The sequence below is a fragment of the Dermacentor silvarum genome, chromosome 6 (genome assembly GCF_013339745.2).
Source record: "Dermacentor silvarum isolate Dsil-2018 chromosome 6, BIME_Dsil_1.4, whole genome shotgun sequence".
Classification (NCBI taxonomy): domain Eukaryota; kingdom Metazoa; phylum Arthropoda; class Arachnida; order Ixodida; family Ixodidae; genus Dermacentor; species Dermacentor silvarum.
The window spans coordinates 116,500,052-116,524,538 of record NC_051159.1 but is presented as its reverse complement, the minus strand read 5'-3'; the positions used below and the strand labels follow the sequence as shown (position 1 = coordinate 116,524,538).

The following is a 24,487-nucleotide window of genomic DNA, read 5'->3' as shown; positions in this document are numbered from 1 at the left end:
GCGCGTGTCCAAAACGCATTAGCCAGGCCAAGTCCCAATTTGACCTGCCGAGGATGCGAGCGCCATCTGGATAAAATTTTCGCAAGTAGCATACCCGAGCGCGCCGCTGTTGGTATGGTAGAAATGCTGGAAAAGGTGTTTTTGTTTGAGTTTCCTCGTAACATAATTATGTTTTCTCGTACATTCATATTACAGTCCGATGCCACAATGTCTTTAGGTCGTGGTTAAGTCGTACTTTACCATTTTTCTGACGAATTTCACTGTGAGAAATTCAATTTTTGTTTACTAACACCTTGCACCACGCGGAGGGCCTGCGCGGTCGGGGTGGTTCGGAATGATTTTCTCCGCCACGGACGCCCACACCCACGCCGACACCCACGCCAACGCCGGATTTTCTGCGACGCAGGGCCCTTAACGCTATCGTGTTAACATATCTGTTTGTGTGCGTGGTATAGTGCTTATTGGGGTCATACTTGGGCAACTCAGGTCTGGCTTGTGCCCGTAATCTAACATAACCATTAAGCGTGCGTGCACTCTGACGAATCCGGGTTCATTAATTAAACTAACTGTGACACATTCTTAATGTTGTCGTGGGTGGCGCTCCTCTTTTATGTGCGCTGAAATATTACAGTACACAGGGCACGGGCGGATTCCGATGAGTGGTCTAGATGTGGAAGGCCCACTATAACAAAGCTTCAGCCTTTTTAACTTCTTATTCTGTTCTCTTATTCCCCTCTCTCCTCCCTCGAGCAGTGCTATTGAGGTGACCTCCTAGCGAGAGACAGCTACGGCGCTGTGCTTTCCCTTCAAGCTTTCCCCCTTTACAAGTTGCAATGTATGTACAAGGTGACGAGATGAATAGGGGCACAAATGGTGATAATGTGATCAGGTCATATATGTATCAGTGATTATCCAAAACATTTCCAAGGCTAGTCCTTCAATAATCACCTTCAATCCGGTTTATGTGTATTAGGTTTATGTAGGTTTTAATGATGCAAACATGACGAAGGCTATGCTGCGAATAATAAGAACTCACGGTTAATTTAAAAGGACACACATTACTAAAAAATATTTTAAAAGCACCTGTCCGAGACACGAGAACAATTTATCTTATGATTACAAGAGGGTGAAGTTGTAGTTGTTATTGAGAAAAATTATGAATGTATGCTTTGCATTGCAATTTAAGTCCTGCACAAGTGACCAAAATGTGGGCAAAGAGATTTCTGACACTTCCCACATGCCCCTGCTCTTCATTCTTCTGTTTAAAATTGTAATATGAATGTGCCCTACTCTTCTGTCGCGCAATATCACTTCTAAAAACTCTCATGGTGTCAACATAATTGCCATTCGTCAAGCATCCGTTTAATAAGAGGCAGTTTTTGTCTACCGCTTAATCACATTCTGTCGGCAATTGAGATAATATTGTGGCTTGTTTGAATTAAAGATACAGTGTTCATTACATATTTATGTGCGTTGTGGGAGCTGGTTGATGTCATGTTTTTTACTGATACAAATGGACCGAAAAATGACATTTTTGTGAAATTTGATTGAGAAAAGCAGTGGCAAGTGCATAACACGTTTTACGTCTCAATTTCTTGTTAGGGTTGCTCCTAAAGTTTGTTGCTCCCAGCAAGAGTTCAGATGCAACACTGTAATAACGTCATGTCACATATGAAATAGAAAGAAGAAGAATAAGGGGAACGAAAACAGTTATTTTTTGTTACTAAGCGAGCAGTGGATAGGTAAACTGTTTTTATTAGAAATGTACAAATGAAAAGAAAAATTAAACTGCGAGAAAGGGCTACTTGCCGCTAGTGGAAGTCAAACCTACAACCTCTGCACGATGCATGGGATGCACTACCAATTGAGGTACTGTGGTGACTGACCCTCTATTCATTTTCAGGAATATTAGTGTACTTGTAGTTAACCTATTCCGGGGATTGTTAGCCAGTGCTTCTCACGGCTATTTCGGTGGATGTCATGCATTCTTTCAACCACGGAACTACATAACGCCGACAGAGACAATGTGGTTGCTTCTATTAGAAATGGAGCCCCTCGGTATACTGTTTACACCACAGGCATTGTTGTGGGGTACGTGGACTTGGAAGCAAGCAACTGCCTAGCTCTTATGCAGGAGTTTCAAGATGATCAGTAAAACAATGGTCATTCGTGGGTCACCGTGGAGTGATCAGCGCTGTTTGTGGCTTTTCAGTGTCGTGTACGCCTGCTGATCAGCGCGGTACTACCATGGCCACCTCCAGCCAGCTGGTGGTTCCCATGACACTGTGGGGAAAGATTGCCCCCACACACAGCGTGTCATCTATCTTCTTCACAAAGGACCAGAAGATTATCGTTACGGGCTCCAACGATGGCCAGATATGCATCTGGGACATTGTGGACGGCGCGAAAGTATGTTTCCTCCTGCCCCTACTGTTAATGCAGGGAAATAATACTGACGCAGTTGGGTGGCAGTAAGAATCTATTAAAAGTTTAGGGCATTAGGACACTGACCTACAGTGGTCGAACAAGCGATGATGCAGCAGCCAAAGTTTCGTCAACGCGCCTTTTTTCCATCTTTATGATAGCGCAACTAACTGACAAGTGCTTATCACGATTTGTAGTACCATTTCCCCTTGTCCTCGACCGTGGTGCTACTTCAACGTGTCACCAACTCAGTATTTAGGGCTGCTGTCAAACGCTGACCTAATAGAATCAGTTTCTACTGAATATCAGAACTCTTGTCGCTTCAAGAAACATAAAATCTTGAGGTGTTTGATTAGTAAAACCTTCTTGTTTAATACTACCGATATTCGAAAAGAGCTCGATTTAAAGTACTTACTTTGATATGAAACATTTCAAGGTGTCTAAAACAAAAGAAAGCTCAATTCAGTAATGCACGCTGAACGAGATCCAGCTCTCGATTGATTAGATGATTGCAGGATATCATGCGGAAATAATTTCCGCCTCAGTCACTCATTAACTGTGGTATTCTGCTGCTGAGCATGAGGTTCCGGGTTCGATTCCCCGCTACTGCAGCAGCATTCTTATGGCAGTGGAATGCAAAACCACTCGTACACCAAATGATTTGGGTGCATAATAAAGTGCTCAAGGTTGTGAATAATAACCCAAAATTTTATTGCGATAGCAATTATATGGACACTTCAACCGGATTTCTGCCGACGCCGTCGACGTAAAGTTCCGTATAAAGTCCAAGGGCGATAAAATCGTCGCCGCACGCCGTATGCGCGCGCGAAAGCCCGCGGGGGACGCGCACTATCACGGAGAACGAACGCACGGCGGAAAGCAAACGCGACCGTCGCGCGAGAGGCCGTGGGGGTATGGGAGGGAGGGAGGCGGGGCGACGCTGTGCTGTAGCACTAAAGGCGTATCTTGCAACCGGGCGCAAGGAGAACTGGCCACTCAATCTCCCACGCGAAAGCAAGAAAGCGGGAAGGCAGCGCGGGAGGGAGGGGGGGCGCAGCTTCTACTCTGCCAACAACTGTACTCGTACTTTGCCCGGCTGTGGCGGTCGCTAGTACCGTCTCTTATCTCCACACGACTCTGACCTTTGTATGCGCTGTGCACTCGCCGCTGAGTTTCTGTTGAAGCGATAGACCGCACGAACCTTCGCCCAGTGCGGCGGCTGCGCTTGCTGCCAGCGTTTTGACAGTCGTTGTCTGCGGTCATTCAGTGTGATCTATTCATGTTTGCTTGTGCGCGCTGACACCACGCTTGTTAATTCAGTTAGTAAGCGAATGTGTCCAAGTTTGTGCAGCCGATAAAACTACTATCCCTACTCCGAATAGCTGTCTACTAATTTGCTATCGCAATTGATGCTTCGACTTTCGGGCGAAACTGCGACATTTTTATTGTTGCTAACTTTAAAGGCCTGTAAAAAAGACTGAGAGACAGCTTGCCTCCTGCTTTAAGCCTTTCTCACAATGAAAGATAATATTGCCAGTTAGTCGCTCATAAATTATGTATGAGTAGGTGATGCCGTTCGGCGTGCGCAAACAGGTGGCAAGTTTCTGTTTGTGTGGTCCAGATTTTGCACAGTCATCTGGGCGAGCTGAGATGTAAGATAGTTTCTACGTCAGATTGCATTCAGTGGGGATAAAAGTATGCACCTGCTTTGAGTGTTTTGTTCTGCGGCTTGAAGAAATGAGAATACAAAACGGAAGGGTGGTACGAAAAACAATTTCCCGCAGAAAAAACGAATGAAAGCAAAAGTTCACTCTAGATCCTGGTTTGACTGCTAACAAGTGATTCAGACGCAGACTAGGAGCCATGGGCGTTTCCATCAGGTATGCCGTAGAACACAATGTTGTGCTGCTGACTATGATTTTCGAGGTCATCAATCTTATCTTGGAGAAATGGTATCACTTTCTGCTGGTTATCATAGCGCGTTGTACACTCTGTATATTGCTGTGAGCACTTGAAGAAGCTGGTAGACTATACGCAGAGGTCATATTTAATGACATGGCATTCATGCTCCATGGATTGCACCAACCCGGCCCTATGCATTAAGTCATATTTGAATGCTCGAAGTAATTTAATATTAGTTTCTTGAATCATACTGGAACTACTGCATATCATTTAGGTTGTTGCTGAACTGAGAAACTGTTCAGCGCCTTGTCCTGTGTGCCATTTTTCAGTGTCTCACTTTATCCTTGCACTGCCATCATAACCAAGCACACTATCAGCTTGAATATGCCTGACCCTCTCTGCCGTATTTGCAGATTGTGCCACGCAGCATGCTTTTCGGCCACACTGGTCCAGTTCGGTGCCTGGCCTGTGCCTCTCCATCTGGTGAAGGCTCTTTGCTGGTCAGCTCTTCCGAGGCTGGGTATGTGGACAAGCTTTACAGAGTGACATACCTTTAAAAAGAAATGCAGGCAATGTTGGTGACAAATACTGAATAACAGAATATTGCCCCCCCCCCCCCCCCTACCCTTAAACACATCTTGTCACTAAATTTCACCTTTGGAAGTTATCTTTCTTATAGTGTGTTGAAAATTGCTGCATAGTGGTAGAACGCCCGCCTCGGCTGCGGGAGGCTGTGGGTTCGATTCTCACCGCCGCCTGGGCACCCACTGGTTCAAAAGGGTACAAGCGTACCCCGGCCTGGCGTTCGGCTTCCTTCAGGGGTGATACGCTTGGGAAAGGAGCCTGCGCCCTGAATTCCCGTCGAAACCAACGTGAGCACGGAAATCAAGTGGTGTCTGGGCCGCTCCCATGGCGGTCATTTCCCATGTGGCGCCCCAAGCACCTATTGAGGTGGGGCACCTTCGGGTTGAGGTCAAACACCCCTTTCCAAGCGTTCAGGTCCCATAATGGCCGAGCACCAGGCCGGAAGCGCGCTTGTACTTATTTTACCGGTAGGTACCCGGCGGCAGCACTTCTGGTAATTAATTCGAATAATTCATTAGTATTCCTGTATTTTACCTTGGCATTCATCGACGTCTGCTGCATTAAATGATGGCTGCCATGGGGCCGGAGCGGCTGGCGTTCGCGCACGTGCTGTCTCTCTTGCATAGCCGTCCTGAAAGGCGCTGGGGCAATGAGAGATTTGCTGGCATCGAAGCAATTCTTCCCGTACAATCTGGCGTATTGTCGACGAGAGGTCATTAGGCGACATAGTGTCGACACTAGCCACTGTTGGCACGTTTGACAGACGGCCAAATTTCGGAGCTATCCGTCGCATCTTCAGCGTTTCAAATATGCGACAGTGCTGCATCACGTCAGACACGGAGTTCAGGTTCTCTTTTCCAATCAAGAAATTGTACACGTCTTCGGCTATCCCCTTCAGAACGTGTCCAACCTTGTCCTCTTCAGTCATCCTAGGATTCACTATCTTGCACAGCTTCAAAATTTCTTCTATATATGTGGTACATGTCTCCCCTGGAGGCTGTGCCCTCTGAGCCAATGTCTGCTCCGCTCGCTTCTTCACATTAGAATCGCCCAAGCACTTCTGTACTTCCTCAACAAAAATATCCCAAGTGGTGAAAACGTCCTCGTGTTTTTCATACCACATGAGAGCAGTGTTCGTCAGTGAAAATACAACATGACTGAGCTGCGCTGCCGAGTCCCAGCCGTTGCTTCTGCTCACCCGCTTATAGTTCTTGAGCCACTCGTCAACGTCTTCCCCTGAGGTTCCTCCAATGTTTGGCGGCACTCGGTAGTACGGCCAGGGCGAGGAGCCGTAGGAGTTGCCCCCGATGCATCAGAGGTCTGGAGTTGGGACATCATCTCGATCGGCGAAGGCGGAATTCCGGCAAGGCGGCGGCTGCGGCGAAGACCAGGGAGTAGAGCTTCCGTCGTTGGGTTCGTATTACCCAGCACCTCCACCAATCTGTTACGGCCTCGGGAGAGGGTTTAATGATTGAGGCAAAAAGATGTAGCTCCTTGGTCTATGCTGGCTGGTGTCAATCGTAGGAGCAACGTCGTCTTCCTCTTTCTCTTCTCTCGCTTCCTTCACTTTTTACTGGCAGTGACACGACGTAACATTATTATTCTGAAGCTAGTTAGTTTAATTTTACCCGGTTCTGCGTTGGTATTGGCATGTTTTGGCCCTGTTTTGCGCTTGTGTTTTCTGAGCGTGACGACATGACACCTTAGACGCTGACAGCCCGGGCCCCTAAAGTGCTCCACACTTTAAAACACCCGGTACATATGAGCTGATTGGGTGGATAACAGCAGTACTCAGCCATTCGCTAGCATTGTCTAGGGCTTGTAGCAGCTCAGGTTGTCAATTGAGGTTCACCCGCTTACCAAGTAAGCAGCGCGCCAGTGTTGAATCCCTAAGCCGGTACAAAATTGTGCTTAGCTGTGAACTTTACTTTTCAAGGTCACTGAAAGTGGTCTTCTTGTAGCATTCCTCTCAGCTCGGCGGACAACTTCCTCCGCGTCTTCAATTTTACAGTGTAAGCTGTTATGGGCTCATTTCAATAGCCGTTCGGGTCGCGATAATGCCGCCGCCGGCGTCCGCCGCGTAACCGCTATCGGCGGAAACGCGAAAAAAGTACCCGATTCCCGCCGGGATCGAACACGCGCCCGCTGCGTGGGAGCCAGATCCTCTACCACTGAGCCACACAAGCGCTTGCTATCGGGCCGCAGAAAATACCCCAAGGCAAACGCAGGGTGAGACGACTCGAGCTTCCGCCAGTATGGTGGTGCCATCTAGGTAAAATGCCTGCAAACGCAGCGTCCGCAGGCGCAGACGACGATATGCCATTCAGACGAGGCGCGCAATCAATGCGCTCCCGAGCTGCCGGGCCTCGGCCAGTATGGTGGCGCCATCTAGTGACGGTGCCTGCAAACGCGGCGCGCCCGACATGTAAGTTGTAGTTGTAAGGCTTGATCGGGCTCAGCAGACTGCTGTGGAGAAAGCATTACAAGCCGCAGGTCGCCGTCGACGCCAGGCGGACAGTTGAGATCATTTTCGTCAAAACGAGGCGAACAGACTGCCGCAAAGACCCTGTTGTGCATGGTGCCCAAATTGGAGCTACTCTTGAGCCGCTCTACCAGCTTACCCTGTGGACTCTGCTGCATGTGCCGCGCAGGCCTGTGACTTTTTTTGCAAAAACATTTAATTAATACCAGTCTTGAATAACGTGGTGCTTTATTTAGTTCTTGGCAGAATGTAGTATGTTACATCGAAAAAGAAAGCAAACACATGAAGTTGAACAGAGTAACGTTATGTATTTTGGATGTTTTCTCTTTTAGTTTTGCAGTGTTTTAGTGATTAGTAGCCTCCCCTCCGTTGCTGCAGATTTTGCTCACTCTTGTGCTATACGTTGCTCTCCACAATACAAACCATCACTTGTCCAGTTAACAGTTGCGTTGTGTCGTTTTGTCCAAATGCCTTTTCTTACCTTTATTTCCAAGAAACACACACATGACTGCTTCAGTTATAAAACAATATAGTATTAAGGACGCTGATGTAGAAAAGGCATACAGCGAATACTGTTTGCGGAGTCATGTGTCGGTTTTTCTGTATGCCTTACCTACGTCCATGTTCTGTTTTAAATATGTGCCACCAATTACCTGATGTGCCCACGTTAGTCAAATGGTTGAAGTATGTCTTGTTACACTGGCCCACGTGTAAACCACTTGAGGTGTGATATCTCTGTGTGCAGTGAACTGTCTTTGTGGGACTTGACGGACGGCACGTGCCTGGAGAGCAACATGCTTCCCTATGTTCACACATATATGCAGGTGGGGTATGCATTTATTTCATATCGGTGTATTAGCGATGCCTTGTGGAATTTACAGTAACGGGATTTTGGATGACCGTAACACAGATCAGTAGGTGTCCTCGCACTTCAAAGGGGTCCTGATATGTGGTCGCCCGAGTGATGTGTATCGAAATAATCATAGCCTTTTTTGTCAGCTGTACTTGCACAAGCAACCCTCCTCACAAGACAATAAACCTGTTGCAGTATTCGTTCCAGTACATACAAGAGCTTTGGCCTTCTAAAAATCATCACATGTCTCGTTGTAATTCTTTTTAGTTGCTCGACCTATTATCTTGTTTTTTAGCACATTGCTGCTCGGCTTTCTTGTTGTCACCGCGCTGGTGACATGTCCACTGTTTCACTCTACATTTTTTAGTGATGTGCTGGCGGCTTTTTGTTCTGACAAATCTTACGAGAGCTGTAGGAGAACCCGATCAGGGCTTAACCACTGTCACAGCTACTAGAAAGGACTTATAGTTTTCGCTGTTATGAGGAGCTCTTTCTTGATTGTTTTCTCTATGAACTGGACAGTCTTATTACATATCTAAGGGTGTGCAAATAATTCCAATGGTCAAATAACAAATCGAATATTGTCCTATTCGTTTTGGTCTTCGAACAATAGTCACTATTCTTGTGTAAAAACATTTTTTACTGTATTCGAACATTTGAAATCGTTCACTGTGCATAATCAAACATACAAATATACGATAAATGTCAACCCCACGGTTATAGTAAGTATAAAATATAAAACGTTATGCAGTGGAGCCAGCTACATTGGTAGAAAAGCTAGACTTTAACGGATAAACCAAAATCATACGCACTTTGATAAAGAGTTCTGTGCACGTGAACAAACAGCTTAGTAGTTCTTGTAGTTCTTAAAGCTTTCTCATTTTATTAAACACGCAGTGTAGTCACATACTCGTGCTGACGTTATAAATACTAGGACGTGAAAATCATTTTATAGGAGAGTCTGTTGCTGGGCCTGTTTATATTTAAAGTCATTTATAGTAATTGTGAGAACTGCTCTTCATCTTTTGAAACCTATTCGATATTCGATTTCATTCGCTTGCGCATTCAATTTGTATTTAATCCAATCTTAAAATTTACTAATCGCAAACCTCTACACTCAATACAATATGGGTGAACAATCCACCAGCTCATTGAGCAAGATGCCAATAAAATTTCATCAATGCAACCAAGTAATGTAGTTAACTTTGAGATTCAGTACAGTGGTTTGATCAGTGCCTAATGCATCACCCTCTAGTCTTAACGTGAAATTGTTAAGGGTCTCGTGTCGCAGAAAACCCGGTGTCGGCTTCGGCGGCGTTGTCGGTTACAAGAAAAATTATATGTAGGCTATATGTATATGCCACGCCTTGCTTTATATGACATTGGGTATATGCTAGTTATATTGCCAGATCATTATATCACAAAAGTTGCTCACACATTGTCTTACATTCTCGACAAAGTTATTCCTCGGAATTCTGAGGCTGACAGCCCACAAACAAATGTCATGAAACAAAACACCAACAGCGCCTGCCTTTTATGTTAAATCTTCTCGGAATGAAATATTAAAAGTGCGGAACCATAACAGAAACCTGAAAATTATTATTTTTTTTTTTTGGCGCGGCTGTCCACAATTACCACGATCGGCCCACGGCCCCACGCTAGAGGCCGCGGTTCTACCAGAAGGCTCGCCTTCTTGCATAGCGTTCGCCGCCGGTAGTTTCCCGGTCACATTACGGTTACATAAACTGCAGTTGCCGGAAAGCGTGACAAGCAGTCAGAGATGTTTAAATGATATCGCGTTCCTCTCTTAAAGGCGAAGCTTAATCGTCCCCCAAGTTTTTGATACTTCAATGTGTTGCAGGTAACAAGGGCATTACATTTGGCATTGATCGTGCAGTGGATGTACTGTGCTCCACGCTGTTGCCTAGACTGCTCGAGCACTGCACAACAAAGCAAATAAAGTGCAATACGAACGCAGCTACTAGGTTCAGGATACCGCACTGTGCGACTTAAACCTATTTTCACATGGACCGATTTCACGCTGTTTTTTTTTTTTTTTTGCAGCTATTTCCGTATCATGTGGACTTCACATTACTGTTTGACGAGCACCTATTGTGGCGGCTAGTTTCGCATTTGCAACCTTCTAGTGGAAGACTGAATTATTACTACATTGGACTTATTCAGTCCACTTCAACGAAAACAAAGTGTAACAAACTGGAAACTATTGTTGTGAAATATCTGTCTGCTTGAACTCGTTACGATATTAAAACAGACAATAAGCAGCCAGGTTACAGTGACGTGCCTTGCAATCCTCATTGGTTCACCGTGCCGTGACGTGCCCTAAGCACCTCCAAGCATTGAAAAATTGCACGACCGAAGAAGTATATGGCTCTTTTACCACACCTGCCACGTTGTAAGTGTGAAATTACCAGCGAAATTGCACCATCCGAAACCGACTTTACGAGTCCGGGCAACTGCCATCGCTCAAAACCCGCCGTGGTTGCTCAGTGGCTATGGTGTTGGGCTGCTGAGCACGAGGTCGCGTGACGAATCCCGGTCACGGCGGCCGCATTTCGATGGGGGCGAAATGAGAAATCACCCGTGTACTTAGATTTAGGTGCACGTTAAAGAACCCCAGGTGGTCCAAATTTCCGGAGTCCCCCACTACGGCGTGCCTCATAATCAGAGCTGGTTCTGGCACGTAAAACCTCGTAATTTTTTTTCGTTCAAAAGCATAGTTTTTTCGAACCATGCAGCTACACAAGAATGTTGCTTCTACAACGAAGCTATGAAAGGGAGTTCTACAGCCGATTCGCGCGGAGGTGTGCGGCAGCCTGCTCGGTATCGAATGTTAACCAAAGAAGAGCCAGAAACCAAAATATTCGCTTTGAAACGTAATTATATATAGTTTGTAGTGAAGAGGAATGCTCGGCGCTGCAGCCACATCGCCAGTCGTCCTGGAGGCGCGAGCTCGATATTGCCTGAGCTGCTCTGGTTGAGACACGCTGCCTGCTGTTCTGTGTGCTGTTCTCTCAGAGAGCAGTGGACAATGGCGCACTCCTGACAACCGGCCAATATGTTTTGCGTGTGGTCTACCTGGCCACATTGCACCATTTTGCCGTCGCCGCGCACCATCCTACCTCCGTAGCTTCGACACCAAACCATACGTTTCCCCATACCCGTCATCCTCCGCGTCTCAGAACCCTGGCCCGATGTCTTCCTACTCCGACCACCGCCCTCTTGTTGACCGCCGTTCGCCATCGCCTCGACGCCGCTCGCTTTCGCCGATGCGTCGTCGTCCTTCTACGCCTGAACGGGAAAAACTAATCGCCGCAGTTCCAGAGGCAAGAACTGCGTCACCCACGAACAGACCAAGTCCACATGTATATCTGGACGGCGTCACTGCACTCGCTCTCGTTGTCACTGGTGCCGCAGTTTCAGTTATTAGTGCCAAACTTTGCCGTTCGCTCAGAAAAGTTATGACGCCCCTGTTAAACGTATCACTTCGTACTGCAAGTGCCGACCGCATCACGCCTGCAGCTGCGTGTACTGCTCGCGTTGTCATCAACGGCCTCCTCTACATCGTCGAATTTTTGGTGCTGTGTTCTTGTTCCCACGATCTTATTTGGTCTGGGACTTCCTTTCCGTCATCGACTGTTCTCGTGCTGCAGTGGAATTTTAAACGCTGTGTCATGCCCCACTCCTTGACGCTCGTGAACCTGAAGATAAAGTATTTGTTGCCGAAGACGTTACAACTCCACCGCATTCATCTGCCCTTGCCACGGTGTCATGCAACATTGTTGATGGTGCCAGTGCGCTTTTTACGCCATCTGCAATTTTCGCTCGCCGCAAATGTTCCCCGCTGCCTTTCGCTCTTTTGGACGTTCATGCCGTTGTCAGCAGACTGCTCGTCGCCAACCGAGTGTCCTGTCCTCTCACTTTGCTTCGTGGGGAGTGCGTTGGCCGCGTCCAGTGTGTCGACGCTGCTGCCATCATTGACATGCCAACTGGTTCCATCGCCACTCATGAGGTCGCCGGAGTGACCTGTAACCCCACGCAGGAGCCGACTTCACCCGATGTTTTACATGGCTCCATCGCCCACACGTTGACTGTTTCCCAACGCGCCCAGATTCTACGCTTTCTCTACAAGTTTCGTTCATCTTTCGACTGCCAGCATGTTCCCTTGGGCTGCACGTCAACTGTTTTTCATCGCATCAACACGGGTACCAGTGCGCCACTGCGACAAAGACCATATCGTGTATCCGCGACAGAGCGCCGTGTCATCGATGATCAAGTAGCTGACATGCTGAAGCGCGGTGTCATTTAGCCTTCGGATAGCCCCTGGGCATCTCCCGTTGTTCTTGTTAAGAAGAAGGATGGATCGATTCGATTCTGTGTCGATTACCGTCGTCTTAACAAAATAACTCGTAAATATGTTTACCCTCTTCCGAGAATTGACGACGCCCTTGACTGTCTCCAATCCGCGGAGTTCTTTTCTATCGACTTACGCAGCGGCTATTGGCAAGTCCCCATGGCACCCGAAGACCAACCTAAAACGGCCTTTGTAACACCAGATGGCCAATATGAATTTCGTGTTATGCCTTTCGGGCTTTCCTCCGTAAGAGGAACCCTATTCCGTCAGAGAACTTCGCAGCTTCCTTGGCCTGTGTTCTTACTTTCGCCGCTTCATTCGGAATTTTACGTCCATCACCGCTTCCTTGAATCAGCTTCTATACGGAGCGACTTGAACGATTACGCCTGGTCGTCCGCTTATGACACACCGACGTCCAGCGGTGTCGGACTCGGCGCTGTGCTCGCGCAGCGCAAATCTGGATTCGACGAGTACGTCGTTGCATACGCAAGCCGCACCCTCACCAAAGCAGAGACGAATTATTCCGTTACGGAGAAGGAATGTTTGGCCATAACCTGGGCACTTGGTAAATTTCGACCCTACCTCTATGACCGCTCCTTCGCCGTGATTACAGATCACCATGCACTTTGTTGGCTGTCCACGTTGAAGGACCCCTCAGGTCGATTAGCTCGCTGGGCTTTGCGGTTGCAAGATTTCGACGTGCGCGTTGTCTACAGGTCTGGCCACCGCCACGCTGATGCCAACGCCCCTTTCCCGTTCGCCCGTGTCAACTGAAAGCGATGCCTGCCTCTCTGCCGTTGACCAAGTGCTTTCGTTCCCAGCAGGCCTGCGACATGGCTTCGGAGCAACTCAAGGATGCCTGGATTAGTGCTCTTATCCGCTTCCTTTCAAAACCTTCGACTGTTCCGCCACCTTCTCGAGCTTTGCGCCGTCAAGCATCTCACTTCGAAATTCGGGATGGACTTCTCTATCGCCAGAATTATGTCTCTGACGTCCGCAAGTGGTTGCTGGTCATACCTCGACATCTTCGTGGTCAAGTATGTTCTGCCTTCCATACTGACCCGCAGTGTGCACATGCGGTTGTCTTCAAGACGTACACCCGGCTTCGCTCCAGGTTTTATTGGCGTGGCATGTACACCTTTGTGTGTAAGTACATTCGGTCGTGCCCTGAGTGCCAACGCCGCAAGGTTCCTGCTCAGCATGTCGCTGGTCCACTCCAGCCAATCCCATGTCCGGCCAGGCCATCCGATCGCATTGGCATTGACCTGTATGGACCCCTTCCGAGCACGGCTTCCGGAAACCGTTGGATAGTCGTCGCCATCGACCATTTGACGCGATACGCAGAAACAGCCGCTCTGCCTGCTGCCACAGCTCATGATATAACATCCTTCCTCCTGAAAAACTTTATTCTCCAGTCTCGGTGCACCTCGCGAACTTTTGAGTGATAGAGGACGTGTCTTCCTCACCGAAGTCGTAAACGCGCTCCTTGCTGAATGTCGCATCGTTCATCGCACCACCACCGCCTACCATACTCAACCTAATGGTCTGACGGAAAGATTTAACCGCACCCTTGGCGACATGCTCTCCAAATACGTCGCCTCTGATCACAATTTTGCCATTCATCACGTTCGCCTACAACACTGCACCACAGGCGACCACAAACTTCTCCCCAATCTTCCTCTTGTATGGCCGCGAATCTTCGACTACCCTCGACACCATTCTTCCGTACAGACCCGGCTCATCCGAATGTACGCCCATTGAAGCTGTCCGCCGTGCAGAGGAATGCCATCAGCTCGCCCGTTCCTTTACAGCCGTTGACCAATGGCAACAAAAATCTCGGCGTGACGATGATCACCCGCATTGTCACTTTCTTCCGGACTCCCTTGTGTGGCTTTTGGTTCCTGCCGTTCCTGCTGGACTCTCATCCAAGCTTGTTTCCAAACATCAAGGACCCTACCGTGTTGTAGCGCAGACATTGCCTGTGAACTATATTGTCGAGCCTGTCCCGCCTCCTACGGACCAACGCTGTCGTGGGCGTGAAACCGTCCACGTACAACGCCTGAAGCCGTATTACGACCCAATGATTCTATGTTCACCATAAGTTGCCAGGGTGGCTCCTTTTCCGATGGGGGGCGATTGTAGTGAAGAGGAATGCTCGGCGCTGCAGCCACATCGCCTGTCGTCCGGGAGGCGCGTGCTCGAGATTGCCTGAGCTGCTCTGGTTGAGACACGCTGCCTGCTGTTCTCTTGTCCTGTATTCATATTAGAGGTTATTAAATAAGTTGGCTTGCGTACAACTTCATTCCAGTAAACAACGACCTAATCGTGCGGATTTTTTATTGCGATTTATATGGACACTCAAAAGCAGATTTCTGCCGTCGGCGTCGCCGTCGCCGTCGCCGTGAGGTTCCGTATGACGTCATTTGGAGATGAAATCGTCGCCGCGCGCCGAACGCTGTATGTGCGAGTGAAAGGGCGCGAGGGGCGCGTCTTTCACGGGGAGTGAACGCGCGGCGGAGAACAAACACGCGTTCTGCGCCGTGCTCGCTTAAGGGCTGCAGAAGTAGGCGTCTCTTTTCTCCTTTACAATCACCATATATGTAGAGCAAACGCGCCTTCTTCAGACGCGCGAGAGGCCGTGGGGGAGGGGGAGGGAAGGGAGGCGACGTTTAGCTGCGGCACCAAGTGCCTAATTGGCGCTGAGCCGTGCTCCCTCAAGGGCTGCAGAAGATAGCGCCAACCTTTCCCTTTCCCTCAAGAACCACTTATCAAGTGCCTATTTATATCAGAGGCTCCAGCAACAGTCACCAACGCCGCACGCATTTTGAGCTAACGCGGGCAAAACGCCGATGGCGTCGACAACAGTTCTGCGTGTTGTTGCTACCAAAGCCGCTCACCTTACTTCGTATGACATTGCTGTGTTGCTATCGCATTCATTGCTTCGCCCTTAGGGCGAAACTGTGACATTTTTTAGACAGTAATTCGTCAATTGTTTCTCCAATTGCGTTTTATTGGTTTCATGTTGGAGGCCAGCAAGGAGATAATACTGACAGCACGATGATGCAATGCAGCCTGCATGAGAAGCGTCACCAAGAACAACTAAATAAACGACCCCTAGTGCTTCCGAACGGTGTGAGGACTCGTTTATACAGCGTCGCTGTCTTTAATCCATCAGTCGCTCAGATTGGCTTATATCCGTGAAGGATCTTTTTGTTGACTCGCAAAGCACTACTCAAGCGCTCCAGGAAAGAGATTGGTAGACTGTATAATAATATTTCACAATGTACTTGCTTTTTTATTTTACCATTACCTTTCGAGGCCTAGCATTGTTAAGGGACAACATGAATCCTCTCTGTTTTCACTCATCAGTTGTTACAAACTATGTGCAGCAGTAATCTAAAGGCAGTCTTTGTTCCCTGAAGCATATACCGGGGAATGCTACATGTGTGTGGAATTTCAGCATGAATGGGCCATCGGTTTAGCATCGAGTCAGGCATGCCTGGTACTCTTACTTAAGGAACAATCAGTAGTATTAATTTCTGCCATGCTTAAATGTACTAACACATATTTTTGAAGTTGTAGAAACTATACCACATGCTTCTCACACGTAAATGTACAAGATTTCAATTTGATACTTAAATGGGCCTGAAAATGCCGGACATGGCATCATCAACATAAATGTGATGTCATGACATAGAGCAAAATTGCTAGACGTCGTGTATCAATATGGTCAGGTATGATGACATTTCTGATAAGAATTAACAGCACTGTGTGCACTTTTTTTTGGCTGTGCTTGCGTATAGGTGTTGCAGTGATTGCATTATCGGATCAAGCCATGTATTATGAACCTCCTAAGTACTGAAACTAAACTGGTTCGTAAAGACAATTATGATGAATTATTTGTAGTGGTTCAACGCTTGCCAGTTTTTCTTTGTTTTGGACTGTTCTAGCCTTCATTGGAGTAAAAATAGGACAAGTCTAATATGATGTCATTAGTATACTCCTCTAAGGTCTTCTTTTGTACTAAGACTTTTCAAAATTTTCCGCACCTTGATGTCATACTTTGCAAAAAACAGCCTAGCTGCTCATTCTGGATCATGCCCTTTTGCACTTATTCCAGTCCCATATGCTTTCCGGGGGTGAAAGCTCTTATCTGTTTTGCAACGGCTACTATCCGGACGTCGTCATCCTCGACACAATGACTTTAACTGTGGCCTTCCAGCTAGCGTCACGCGTTTACACGGACTGGATCAACGCCATGCATGTTATGCGATCGCATAAACGTAATGGTGAGTCATTCGGCAGGATTTCACTTTTGTACTTTAGAACGTTAATTACACTGTAAAGTCACCCTATTGCTTGGTTGCTCTGGGCACTCTACAGGTCAGTATAGAATTCTTCCGCTGCTTTTACTATGTCATGGAAATCGCTGATGATATTACCCTGCGGGTCTTTCAGTGCATACATATTGCCTTGTCATATGCCAAGTTTTCTTCTTACTGATTTCATGCTGCGCCCATATTTTACCGCCTCCCCAATCTTTTCCACGTTATAATTTCAAATATCCCTGACTTTCTTCTTGTTGATCAGTTTTGAAAGTTCAGCGAATTCTATCTGATCGCTCGAGTTTGTCACTTTCATGTTTCGTCGTTTCTTTATTAGGCCCTTTGTTACTTAGGAGAGCTTACCTACTGATTGCCTTGGTGCCTTACCTCCCTATATTGGAGTAAATGATGGCAAACTTACATTTTGCGACCTAAACAGGGTGACAATGGCACAGTGCTATGTTAGTTGTTCGATGGTATTTTTGTGTATGTTTGTGTATTTTGGTTCATTCACGTGGTCTACAGAAGTTCACAGTTTATTAAATTAATCATTAAACTAAAGCAAATCAAAGGGCACTAAAACAATTATTGAATAGAGTAAAAAAACTAGCAGTTTTGCTCGAAAGGCAAAGCATCGATTGCGGTATCAAATTAATGGACATCTATACGAAGTAGGGATAGTAGTTTTATCGGCCACGTATAAACTTGTAAACATTCGCTTATTAGCTGAATTAACAAGCATGGTGTCGAGCGCGCACAAGCAAACATGAACGCATCTTACTCGATGACCGTGGAAACTCGCTGTCAAAACGTTGGAGTGAGGAAGCGCTGCTGCAGCAGCGAGCAAATTGACCTTCGTGTTGCGTCTCGCCTTAGCGCGAACTTAGCCGCGAAAACACAACATTCGGCGGACTCTGTCCCCGTCGCAGATGGCTTTCAAGATACAGCGGCCCGGGTGGGCACGCGCAGCCGCAATGGCCGCCCGGAGTAGCCAGGGTAGAGAGGGGGGCGCTGGCTACTCCGGGCGGCCATTGCGTGCGTGCGTGGCAATTTAATTAGTAATCGGATGCTCACTGCAACATATACGGCCTATAAAACTGCGAACCCTACTTCATGTAGTTGTCTAATAATTTGCTGTTGCTATTAATGCCTCGCCTTTTCGGCAAAACATTCAATCTCATTCCAGCATGTTGCTAACGTTTCAAGCAAAGGTGTTTCACCGTCTCTTTAAGGAATAGTAGTGGCTATGTGCAGTCGTCTGTGGTACGCAGCTCTTGAAAGTAGCGTAGATCTTCGATTTTTTTTCTTGTTTTTTCCCTGATTTTTTTTCTTGCGATTGCTTTGTGCAGATGATGTCGTCGTAGCCCTCAACGCTTCTGGCGTGGCCAAGGTCTGGAGTCTGTCGCCTGATGATTACAGGGTTTGTCACACGACATGTGTTATTTTTTTTAGAAATAAAGGGCTGCAAGAAGAACTGAACTTTTTCAAACAAGAAATGCGTCCTTCAAAACTCCAGAAATGTTTCTGTGGCCATACTTTGTTCTGGAAGCCTAAAGGAAAGTGGCAGCGTGCAGTGTTTTTGCAGCATACTAGCCAATATTTTAACGCTTTGTGTCCGAAGCATTGTGCAGAATGTCTGGAACAAATAGTGCAGAGCTAAATATGAGGATCAGTGCAGTGAAGCCAGTTGACAATGAAACAGTCAGGAAGGTGCGACTTTGCATTCGCAAGCTGCTACGTGCCATCAGAAAAGTAACCGCCAAAACGTGCACCGTCGATGTTATGTTTTTGGCCCCTTAAGAATATGGCATTGGATCGCGTGTGTTAACGAGTTTCCGAGAGGAAAAAAATGTGCTCGAACACTATACAAAACAAAGTGTGTTCATTGGACCACTGCAATCAAATTCAGGTTCAAATGCGTCTCACATAATGACATATATAAATCACAAGATCTAATTTACAATTACTTGCATATTCACCGGAATAGATTTAAAAAACATAGCATGTGTCTGATTGTTTAATGCTCATGTTTTGCTCAAAAATTTGTGTACTCTGCATTAGTCTTCCTTCACAGCTGGAACGAAACTTTGTTACATTGGAATCGTGAGTAAACACAAGTCATTATATCGAGGCTAAAAATACAACTTCTATGGGCGTCAACTTAAGAAAAGTTTTCTTATTTGTTATACTCAAGATTGATTCAATTTGTAAGTTCTTATATTAATGCTTAAAAGTATTCCAATTTCAAATGAACAACCCCATAATCAATACCCCTAAGCTTGGCACTAAAACATCAAATTCGATTCCAAGAGCCCGTCGAAAATTTACGTTCCACACTTTTGCATCTTTGCGTCATTAAAGATAAAGGCAGCGAAAAACACTTCTTCGGAAACGAATATTCTGGGAGGTATTTTGCATCCACAAATGTGTGCTCCCACGTATGGACTCTAACAGATGCTTTACGGATGCAAACAAATTGAATTACTATTCATGCGCAACTTACTTGTGTCGAAAGCATTGATTCATTTCAGAGAGATGTAAAACGCTGCAAAAAAAATAAAAAATAAGGACCTTCTATGTGACCATGTACTGCTGATGACATCAAACACGCATACTATAAGCCCACAAGTGTGCACCCTAGCACACTGAGCTGCAGTCTACATGCATGCACTCGTCTGAGCTGAGCATACAATAAACGTCAAGCTAACGTTACCGAATATTTCGCTGGCCGCAGACTAATGCCGACAGTTTCTCGTTTGTCTCTTTTTGCGCACCATCGAGGTGTCACACCTGCAACATCGTTCCTGACTTTCCCTGCATTCCTCGTCCCTCCAGCGTTGTGATACGCAGGGTAGCTGACGGGGCGATGTTTCTTCTGCCCACCAGCAGTTACCCTTACGTGCTGCGTCGCTATAAGATGTCACACCCATGTATGGTTGAAACACTGTCCAAAGAGTTCAATTGCAACGCCAAACCTTGCTATCGCTATAAATTCTTGGCCCTTCGAGCGAAACGGACAACTGTTTGCCGAATTCAGAGTTTATGAGTATAACAATTCATGTATATAATAAAGATAATGTTGGTTGCGACTTCGTTTTGAATGAACGTCGAGTGTTTCGAGTAATTTTGCGAGTTAATTTCATTTTGCCACTGCAGTCTCACAGCCCACTGTACGAGAGCGAGTCCAAGACTCTCAAGTGCCTGAACACCCTGTGCCTGACGTGCTGCGCATACAACCAGCGCACAATACTTGTGGTGACGGCCAATTGCTGGCATGTAAGAACACAGTGTTTCTTCTTGGACGATTCTCGGTGTTGTGCATGCGCCAAAGCAGTGGAAGCCATCTGTGATGTTTCCTACACTCTTTGCTGTGCACAGGAATTACCAAGAGGCCTAGAGGTCAATTCCTTGCCTTTATTAGACAGTGGCTGCAGCATCGGTCTTGGCGATGCTAAGGGACAGTGAATGCATCGAGCACCCCATTATAACCCACCATATATTTTCAGCCTGTCCTAGGAAGATTTTCAAGCAAAAACTGCAACTCAGAATGAATAATTACCTTATTTGGTCATTTATAACGCACACGTTTTTCAAAATAATTTGTGCGAGAACAGTCTGAACTGTGCAGGTCAGATATGAAATAGCGTTCACAAGACCATTGCTTGCTAACCTGATTATTATAGTAGCTAGTCTAAGTGTGGGCCCCTATCCCATTTGCAAATGTTGCAGAATCGTTGGGTAAATGTGGAATAACAAACGCGCATTAGACCGTACGGAGATCGATGCGTTGTGGCGCATAGACAGCGATAAGGTATTCTCTGAGAGTTTCAGCAATGGACATGCAGTAAGCGTAAAATAAACTTCAATTCTATGATAAACCACATCGATTTCATCTTTTTCTGACTGCCAGAACCGAAGGCATGCTACAGTTTTCTTACCTGCCTTGGTGGCTTAGCGGCTATGGCGTCGCGCTGCTAAGCACGATGTCGAGGGATCGAATCCCACCCGTGGCGGCCGCGTTTCGATAGGTGCGAAATCGCCCGTATGACATTCATTTGGTGCACGGTAAAGATCCCCACGTGGCCAAAATTAATCCGCAGTCACCCACTATACGGCGTGCCTAATAATCAGATCGTGTTCTGGCCACGTAGAACCCAATAATTTAATTTTAAGTTCTCCAGTGAAAAAATCTGGTCCGCGTTAGATTTCTGCTTTGTTTAAGAGCCCTAACGTCATAACTGACCGTGCTTTTGATTCTCTTTGGTCAGATCTATGATGCATATGACTTTGCGTTGCTTTGCTCATTGGACAACCGGCCGGGTGAGCGGTGGATGGGAGGAGAGTTCATCTCTGCTGACCGTGTATGCGTGTGGAGTGACAAGGGTCGAGGTTACCTTTATCAGCTGCCGGCCAAGTGAGTTACACTTATTGGAACATGCACTGATTCCATTGGTCTATCGATACACGAATTATAAAACACAACTCTGGGTGTGTTATGAATCTTGGCAGAGATAGCTTGCTGAGAATGAACACGGCTTCTTCAAAGCCGTGTTCTCGAATGTATCACGTTTAGCTTCGCTTTGCTGTGTTCTTGAAGCCTGCTTCGCGATCGCCGCGGGTCGGCCCGGTATTGTACTACCTCCGGGATCGGCCCACATTTTTGCCCGCCGACGACGCTACGAAAAATTCCGACCAACGAGAGCCTAACAACTTCACCGTAAAACAGTTAAAATCTAAAAAGCTAAAGTTCTTATAAAGTTCTAGAACAAAGTCCACAATACCAGGCGAACATTAACTTTTTAAATCGGCATTAACTTACAAAACAAAGTGCACATGATCATTCAAGTCATTAACAGTATTCTGAAATTCAAGTGTATAAAATGTTTGTTGAACAACTGAAACAGTGTCATTAAAATGACTGTGAAGCTGTCGTGTGTCGGTGTTATTGACCAAGTCATTCACAGCAATGCGTTCAGCAAATACACAGGCATGTTGCTTGATTGCTAGCTCGCTTAAGAAGGGATGGTAGGGTAAATATATCACTTCTGTTTAAGTGTTCTATCATGAAAACTACTGAATAACGCAAAATGAAAATTTGCATGATAGAGGGAGATGCATTTTAGCTTAATGTCCACGTATCTTTTTGTCAAAAAATGTCGAGTAATTTTCGCAAATAGGTATCAAATTTTGGCTTGAGTTTTATGTTTCGATGTACCTTTTCTCAGTAATAAATAACAGGATAACTGCCAAAATTAATAGTTATATATTATATAGGATTGCCTTCAAACGAAACCTAAAAAATTGATTTGTGCATGCAGCATGCAAAAAAAAAATAACCATACTGTATATGTCTAATTAAACATGAACCTTAAGATTTAATTTTTTCGGTTAATATCATAGTAATATTATTTCAATATTAGAGGTTCACGTTGTTGGTAACACAATGCACTATAACCTGCAAAAGTTTCACGGTGATCGGATGAGTACTTTTCTAGAAAAGGAACATCAACTTCATAAAAAAAATTGAAAATTATAATTTCGAGAAATAAACAATTTCATGTAGGTGCTAGCCTACTTCAACTCCCCGTCTTCTTCCAGGTGAAGCTCACCTTTCTTGTATTTCTTGCACACAGCACATGATTGAAAAACTTACCGAAGGATCTATGTCAAGGAAATGAAACCCTTAGTCTGTCGACGTTCAAACTGCCACATGGAGAACTTTCAGCCATATTTAAAAAACCGGCACGCTACGACGTAGATTGTTGTTGCTGTTCTTGTTGTTATCGGTATTTCTATCCAGGTGCTGGTTACGTTGAGGCTTTCTCTTCCTCGTCAACTTTGCATTGCTTCTTGGCATGTTGTGACACCGCAATGTACTAAACTAATCAACTTAAAAATGCAACACGTGAGCAAAATTGCCTTTAACAACAAAGAAGCAGCAGCGATCATGCAACACAGTACAGTAACGTCATCCAATGGCAAAATTTGTGGTGTCAACTGACAGACTAGGGATGAATTGCCTACACATTTCCTAACAAGTGCAATTATGCGATAAAACGCAGTAATACGTAGCACTCAAAGCAAATAACACGGCACGTAAACGCGGCGCGCGCCTACCATTTTTTAATCCCAGGGGGAATGAATTCTGGCACGATGTTTAAATGACTTGGATCGCTCGTTCACAGTTGCCGTTGCACTGACTTGTTCCACCGGCTCTGTAGAACTTTTTGGTGCTAGAACCAAAAAGTGCATTTTTGGTCGGTTTACCCTACCATCCCGCCTTAAACAGAAAAATCTTTGAGCTATATTAATAAATTATCGTTAAACTATACCCAAAACATTTACTCTTAGAAGAGGTTCCGTAAACCCGAAAAAAAAACCCGCAAGAATGAAAGAAGAGCGGCAATGACATCTTGGAAGTTTTAGCACCAGGTTGCCATGCTTACATAGATTTTGACAGCACCTGCTCATGCCTAATTAATCTTTCATTTGTAAGTATGGACTATATTGTACTGTAAAAGGCCCAAAGACTTAGGAAGTTTCATGAACATTTACCGAGGCAAGACGACTGAAATACAAGTCGATAATTTGAATTGTGTGACGTCACAGTGACCTTGGCGCTAGGGCTCCGGCGCAAAAAATAAGAACTGGAACTTTGACCTTCGTTTTCTGTTTAATAATCAGCCTATTATTTCAAACTTGAGAAAATTGCGTTTTTCAAGAATATTTTAGTTGGTCTAAGCTGATTGTTTCATTTTAATGTCGCTTGAATATTAGTCATAACAGTCATCAGTCACTGCCAGCCCGAACGCCAGGGTTTTATCAGTCTGTTTGTGAGTGTATCATCTCATGAGACTATGACAGGGGCTGTGTTTAACATCTGCGGACTAATTCCAGCTGCGCTTCCAAATTTCTTGCCCTGCCTCAGTTCCATTGTTGACAACGAAGAGTTTCGAACCAGGCCCAACTCCGAAGACAGCGCTTTTCTCATCTGCGTGCTCGCTGTTCCCAATGATAAGGCAAGTTTTATTCAAAGTCATACTATAGCAGTTAACCCTTGCTAAAACAAAGTCCTTGGGACCGCAAATGAATTTTGTTAGAATTGCATTTCGTCAAGAGCAGAGAAGACATAAACGAGAGGTAGTAATGTGGGATGTGCTTTCTGGCAGTGCAAAAGCTGGTAAAACATATACAACAGTCGAACGTCGATTTAACAAACATGGGAATCACAAATTATTAGATTAGCAAAGCTAATCTAGCATATGACTTCCTAATATCAACATATAAATAAATATATCCTTATAACGAATGTTGAATGACGGTAATTTCGTGTTAGATGCGTCTTCGTAATACCATTGTATACTGCGTTGAAAAAAAAAACGGGCAAGTTTGCACTCGGTCGTGCAAAGCTTAGGCACAGCGAAACCGTCGAGCCACAAGTCCTACTGGCTGCTACTGCTAGGTATTAACTTGGTTGCTGCTAGGTCTTAACTTGGTTTAACTTAAATACGCATGTAGGAAGGTATTCTAGAGCGATCTTTTTC

At 45.8% G+C, this 24,487-nt stretch overlaps 1 protein-coding gene across 1 annotated transcript in view; it reads left to right on the top strand.

Moving 5' to 3' along the window:
• Positions 1–2,181: 2,181 nt before the first annotated feature.
• LOC119456845 (WD repeat-containing protein 7-like) overlaps positions 2,182–24,487 on the top strand; it is a 124,994-nt gene continuing 102,688 nt past the window's right edge. The window contains exons 1-8 of the mRNA XM_049669101.1: positions 2,182–2,409; positions 4,740–4,846; positions 8,139–8,217; positions 16,739–16,907; positions 18,293–18,363; positions 20,100–20,219; positions 21,212–21,357; positions 23,872–23,962. Of these exons, the coding sequence (XP_049525058.1) occupies positions 2,248–2,409; positions 4,740–4,846; positions 8,139–8,217; positions 16,739–16,907; positions 18,293–18,363; positions 20,100–20,219; positions 21,212–21,357; positions 23,872–23,962 (945 nt within the window). The 5' untranslated portion in view covers positions 2,182–2,247. The remainder of the gene's footprint in view (positions 2,410–4,739; positions 4,847–8,138; positions 8,218–16,738; positions 16,908–18,292; positions 18,364–20,099; positions 20,220–21,211; positions 21,358–23,871; positions 23,963–24,487) is intronic.